At 46.3% G+C, this 6,588-nt stretch overlaps 1 protein-coding gene and 1 non-coding gene across 2 annotated transcripts in view; one reads left to right on the top strand and one right to left on the bottom strand.

Annotated features, from left to right (window-relative positions):
- Window positions 1-1,644: 1,644 nt before the first annotated feature.
- Trnag-ccc lies at window positions 1,645-1,715 on the bottom strand. The gene has a single exon. It is a non-coding gene; the product is annotated as a tRNA-Gly (tRNA).
- A 3,265-nt stretch (window positions 1,716-4,980) lies between these two features.
- The window catches only part of LOC106810084 (relaxin receptor 2-like), a 36,782-nt gene continuing 35,174 nt past the window's right edge, over window positions 4,981-6,588 (top strand). The window contains exons 1-2 of the mRNA XM_014813358.1: window positions 4,981-5,047; window positions 6,303-6,434. Coding sequence (XP_014668844.1) covers window positions 4,981-5,047; window positions 6,303-6,434 — 199 coding nt within the window. The remainder of the gene's footprint in view (window positions 5,048-6,302; window positions 6,435-6,588) is intronic.

Here is a 6,588-nt window from a genome sequence, read left to right on the forward strand (position 1 = left end):
GAGAGAGAGAGAGTTGGCAAGAGAGAGAAGAGAAGAGAGAGAGAAGCGAGAGAGAAGAGATAGAGATGGAGAGAGAGAGAGGAGGAAGAAAGAGAGACAAGAGACGAGCGAGACAGAGGAGAGAGATGAGAGAAAGAGAGAGATTGACGAAAGAGAGGAGAGGACATGATGCTGGCTACATAGAAAGACGGAGTTAGCCTTGTCTTGTCAGCGCGGAACAGATCACGGAGTCGCGTTAATATACAATTTATATTGGGCGACAGTAAACAGCGGCCTATGTGAGCCTGGAGATGTCGAGGTCAGCTATACGTCGCCGGAAAAGTAATACACACGCGATGAGGGTCCGGATAGGTGATCGTCACGGACGCTGCGCTCACAGTGTCGGCAACGGGTGGTGAGTCAGAGAAGTGACGTCCACAGACAATTCCGCCAAGTAAACTGTGGGGAAATAAGATATGACGTCATCACACTCCTGACCGTATAGTAAAAGTTATGTGCGTAGTGATTAAGAGGAAATGGAATTCGGCAGACACTACCATAGTAAACCCTGGGTAGAGTAGAAAAGTGAGTCACAATGACAATTCCCCTGTAATAAATAGGCTGGGTAGGTGAGCATAAAGCGACGTCACAGGACACTGATCCAGCAGTAAATCGTCTGTGAGCGTGAGTAGAGATGTTAGAGTTGCTGAGAATTTGGCGAGACGCGGCTCACGGAGTGTAGACCGCACCCGGTCATCTCCCCATGATTTCGTGAATTGTCCTGGCTTCGTTGATGAATGTCTCGATGTTCATCGTTGAGTTTAGTTTCAAAAAATTCACGTTATTCCAGCGTTAATCGCTAAGCGCCATGGCGCGTATAGTTGTGTGTTGTTGTGTGTGGGCGTGCGTGCTGGCTGTGCGTGGCGTGCCGTGCGTGCGGGCGTGTGCGTGTGTGTGTGTGGTGTGTGGTGTCGTGCGTGTGTGTGTGTGTGTGTGTGTGTGTTGCGCGGCGTGTGTTGTGTGCGGTGTGTTGCTGCTCTTGGTGTGTTTTGTGTTGTGTGTTGTTGGTGTGTTGTTGTGGTGTGTGTGTTTGTGTGTGTGTTGTGTGTGTTGTTGTGCTGTGTGTGTGTGTGGTGTGTGGGTGCTGCTCTCTGTTTGTTTGGCGGTGCTCGGTGTGTGTGCTTTCTATTGTTTGCGTTAGTTAAGTTCGGTTTAGTAATTCAGTGTAAACGCGAAAAGTGTTTCTGCAGGCCAGTAATTGACGCACCTTGGGTTACTGCAATGCTGGTGCATGTTAGATATCTACATCACTCGCCGCCATGAATATGATTGTTCACACGATACGTTCGTGGGGTAACGTTTAAAATGACAACTTTATATAGTCGTTTTCAGCAATTTTTACGGCAGTAAGTTCCCTCCGCGTGTACGGCCGAGCGCGCGCACGCATGTTTATGTATGTATGCGTGTGCGTGCACGCTTGTGTGTATGTGCTCGACTATGTGTAAGTGCACGCATACGTGTATGTGCACGCCCGGTATGCGTGCTCTCATGTGTGTACGTATGCGTCGGTGTGCAAATGGGTGCGTGCGTGTATGTACGCGCACGCGCGTATATTAGAAACGGGTGTAAAATGACGGAAAGCGACACGTGGAAAACCAAAACTACTGCACCGCCCGGGAATCGAACCCGGGTCGAAAGAATGGGAATCTTCCATGATACCATTACACCAGCGGTGCTCACGTGTTACTAGTACATGATCATGTACAGGTAAACACATACACGTAAAAATTGCAAGGGAGAGCAGTTGGAACGGCACCGTGTTGGCATGCAGCTCGGTGCGTAGTTTTCAATAATTACAATGCGTGTGCCGGCTGCGTGTAATGACAACCGACCAACCCACGCGCACTCATGCTCGCACACACATGTACCGCATGCTTTATATATTATTATATATATTAGGGAACCTTTATGCTACTCCTGAATATTATATATAATACAAGAGTGTATAATATAAGAGAATGTAAAATATATTCTCCTGAAACGACTACATCTGGAGTAATACCGACTGGGCATTTTGCTTTTGATAAGCAGGCGGTAGGCTATCATGTCTATCACGTATTTGCCGCTAGTTGCTTAACGCGTTACGCGTTGGCAAATACCGCGAGAAGGAAACTGAGAGATGAATTCGAAAGTACCGTTATTACTGGCTATGCGCCCGCACAACCGCGGTTATTACCGTGGCACTTTGGCCGCAAATGTTAGTCCGGGTGGTCTGGTTGACGCGGGTCGAAGTACACTGTTGCAAGACAGAAACGAGGCGCCAGTTAAATTGCGACCTAACAAAATAAATCAGTCGGAGACTGGTCACAGACGAGACTAGATAGATCCCCGGTAACTACGTACGGACCCACGCAACGCACGAACGCACGCACGTACGTAAGCAATACACGCACGTCTGTCACGTAGGCGAAACGCACGCCACACACCAGACCACACATACAACCGCGCACCAACACCGGGCCCCCCCCCCCATACAATGCACGCACACACAGCACTCACGCACGGACGCACGTACGATAAAGGTACAAACCGCGCCATCCACGTCAACACGCCTAACGGAACGAACAACAACACACCAGCACGCACGCAAGACGCACACACGGGTGCATATATCACACATACACCCACGCTCATCACACAGCAGAGAGCACAGACACGCGGCACTTACCCGGTTTCGACCATGATATATATCAGAGTCAATTTTCCATTTGCGGACAGGGAAGAAAACGCCAAAACGTCAAACACAATATCAGCAGTATCAATATAATCGGTGGTGAAGCCTTTACGTTTCGATTGCCATCAGCCCCCGTCACCCTCGCTATAGACACATAAACACACGCAGATCGACGAAAAAACGGAAATGGGAAGCTAAGACAACGGTAAGGTGGGAAGAGGGTGGTGATTCGGGGAAATACGAAGTTTTATCGCAGGCAAGTGTTGATTCGTACGAAAATAACGAAACCACTTCGATGCGAAACCTAAATTTTCCAATCTAGTATTGCGTCTCTCCTTCTGTCGCTTTGATTCGGATTGTAACGATAACGATCGGACTTGCCCTCTCACCCAGCATCATCGATTTGGATTAGAAATTATGACCACGCGACGCGCTTAGAATCTATACGATGGCTCCGGGCCCGCTGTCAGAAAACAGGAATTAGTGTTAACACTTAGTCCTATACATTGACTTCTTTCTCTTAGATCTCGTGAAGGAAACATCGTAAAGTTTACGAAAAAAAAAAAATGCTAACTAGGATTTCCTCATTAAGTCACAAAACAAAGATTCTGTCAACAATGTCTCGAGAAATAAGCTTAATTAAGACTAGTGTTAAGACTAAATTTTGTGTCTACGACGTCCGCGATCCGATCCCCTCTCCCCTCCTGTCTCATCGTCACACGCATTCCCCGCAGTTACAACGATGAAAGTCTACAAGACTCACTCAATATTCGAAATTCAAATTTTGAATTTAGAGCGAGCTCTGCGGAGTGCTGCTTATCAAGGGACTTAAACCCGCACGTAGCGACCGTAGAGGTTAGTGCCTCACCGGGTATCGGTTGACTAGTCAACAACACCTTTCTCTCTTGCGTCCAGCTGGGATGGCTGGAGCAAGGATCTAAATATAGAACAAGGAGAGGTAAGCGGTGGCTGTGCGCGTTCGCCTCAAGGGCGCCATTCTATGGACCATAACTCAGCTCCTTGGGACTGGAGGATCCCTCGTGAGATTTACCTACTCGTGGCGCAGAAACCATTCCGATGGCGTGCTGACCTATCAGTTTTAAGCGATCGGGCCAGAACGCACGCCCTTCTCCATATATTGTTAGGTCAAATGAAGCTTGCCTAATTTATATAGGTAATTGTAATAGCAACGCCGTGGCGTGCCAATTGTCCACTATAGCCGCTACAGGTTCCGTGCTAAGCGCTGGGCTTTTAGATACGTCCTACGGCTAACGCCGCCCCTCTCTCTCGTCATCATCGGGAAGGCGAAATGGAGGCGGAAGGAAATACAACCGAGCGAACATTGAGGAAAGTTCCGCCCACAATTGACCTGTGTCTTCCAGGAGACTGAAGGGTATTAGGAAGAAAAAGAAAGAAGAAAAGAAGTAAGAAGACGGCAACGCTGATGTGGATACGCGTACCTAATTTATATAAAAAATTGGTGTAATTCAGCGCGCGACACCAAATTTCGACTTGCGCACATTTACGTGCTAAGCGTAGCTTTTCTAGACTCCTGCGGCAACGCTGATTGCTTAATGCTGGCCTGGCATGTCAACCGCTGAGCGACGGCGGTTGTGTTACAAAGTTTGCGGGTTTCTCGATGACGACGCTGATGACAATTGCTGTTGTGAAGCGGCCGGGATTATTGATATTTGATCGATTAGCTCGTTGTTTACACCCAATATGGAATTGAGTGTAGCGACCCTAGCTACACGGGCGCAGACAGCCCGCCCACAACGTGGCCGGCCACCCTCGACCGACGATCAAATATCGCGCTCTTCTTCTTCTTCTTTTTCTTTTTCTCTCTCTTCTCTTCTTCTTCTTCTTCTCTTCTTCTTTGACCCAGCATGACATGTTTTCGGGTGTGTGTGTGTGTGTGTGTGTGTGTGTGTGTGTGTGTGTGTGTGTGTGTGTGTGTGTGTGTGTGTGTTGTGTGTGTGTGATGTGTGCGTGCGTGCGTATGTGTGCGCGCGTGTGTGTGAGCGCGTGTGCGGGTGTGTGCATGTGTGTGTTCGTGTGCGTGTGCGCGCGTGTGTATGCGCGCGTGTGTGTGCGCGTGCGTGCGTATGTATGTCCATGTGTGTGTTCGCGCGCGCTTGTGCCTATCTTGGACGTTGATCCCCTACCTTGTATTAATGGATAGATGTGTGTCGAGTCGTATCAAGTAGGGGACTAGTTGATCACGCTCGACTGCAATCGGTAGATATTTGACTTGTCATATTGAATCGATGGTAGACTTCAACTTCGTTGTAATTTACGTCGACCCAATACAACCACAAGATTATGTTGACCGAGGTGGGATACATGCTTCTGGTGTAGGCCTTGTCTGATTGATATGGCCCCCAGTGCGTCGGGGAAACGTGTGTACCTTGTCACGTGTGAGGAAGAGCTGTGATGCATCTTGTCGTGTGATCAGGTAGATGTGTGTATCTTGTCAGATCTTGTGGACAGGCGCGAGATCTCGACCAGGGTGTGCCCCCCTCCCGCTCTAGCCAAAGTGGCAAGCGGATAGCGATGGCTAAAATTTAATGTACTTATACGCAATACACAATGTAGGTTGGCCTACACGTAAAAATTCCGTGTTGAATAAGTAAAATTATACAGTTAAGTTGCATATTTGCATTAAATTATCATTAATTATTATATATTGATTTCTAATGATTTTATATGATTAATATATTAATTTATGTGAAAGTTTATTCTGTAATCATATAATCACATTTAAAAAACTATTTAACTAAGTTAAAACCCTATATAATAATATTTATATATTATATAATATATAAGTCGACCCACCAACCATTAGGGCGTATTCAGCATCACCATCGCTGACAATGAGAATTCGCTTAACGACAGCTGACAATTTGCCATCGATGTATGGAAACACGAGCCTCTGTCTCGCGAGAAAGGCTTCATTTCCCCTCCACACAGTCAATTCCACGTGCGCCATATATATAATCAACAAAACCCACAAGCGCTATCGCTCCTGCTCATTCAACTGCGCGTGAGTGTCGACACAGTGCGAACAGAGCGAAATGCACGCTCGAAAAATCTGCGGAAATACGTACACACGCGCACAATGTCGAAATTTCCACCTTTATTTTTTAAAATCCGCGAGAAAATGCAGCTACTCCGAGCGCATGTTGCGGGAGCAGTGAGCGGAAAAATGGCCATTTGGCTATAAATAGCGTATGAATGGCTATTTTGGAAGTAATACGATGGAAGTAAGAGCGGAGAATGATGTAACACCTGACGGAAAATAGGTAAAAAAACGCCATCTATAATTTGGGCACATCGTGCTCCATTTCCTAGGCAAAAAACGGGAAATTACCGAAAAATGGAAAAATTTAAAAATAATTGCGAACGGGTTTGCAATGCCTGTCAAACGTACCTGCATAATGTAAAACATATGCAAGCGCGCCTCCAGAAATTTTAGCTGACGGTAACTTTTAACCTGCGCAATTTGAGAACGGAGAAGACGCCTTTAAAAAGAATCGGTTTACGTTTGACCGGAACATGACCTCGGATGTCTGTGTGTTTTCTTTAACAGTTAGCGCTGATTTCTCGTGTCCACTGGGAGAGTTTCCGTGCGGGAATCTGTCGATGTGCATCCTGCAGAAGTTCCAGTGCGACGGCCTCGAGGATTGTCCGAACGGTGCAGACGAAGCTTACCAGCTATGTCGTGAGTACAATAAAACATATATTGTATCTTTATTATATTAAATATATATACTATATACTATATACTATATACTATATACTATATACTATATATATTATATGGTATCTTTATCATATATATATATATATATATATATATATATATATATATATAT

Source organism: Priapulus caudatus, unplaced genomic scaffold (assembly GCF_000485595.1).
Source record: "Priapulus caudatus unplaced genomic scaffold, Priapulus_caudatus-5.0.1 Scaffold409, whole genome shotgun sequence".
In the NCBI taxonomy this organism is placed as follows: domain Eukaryota; kingdom Metazoa; phylum Priapulida; class Priapulimorpha; order Priapulimorphida; family Priapulidae; genus Priapulus; species Priapulus caudatus.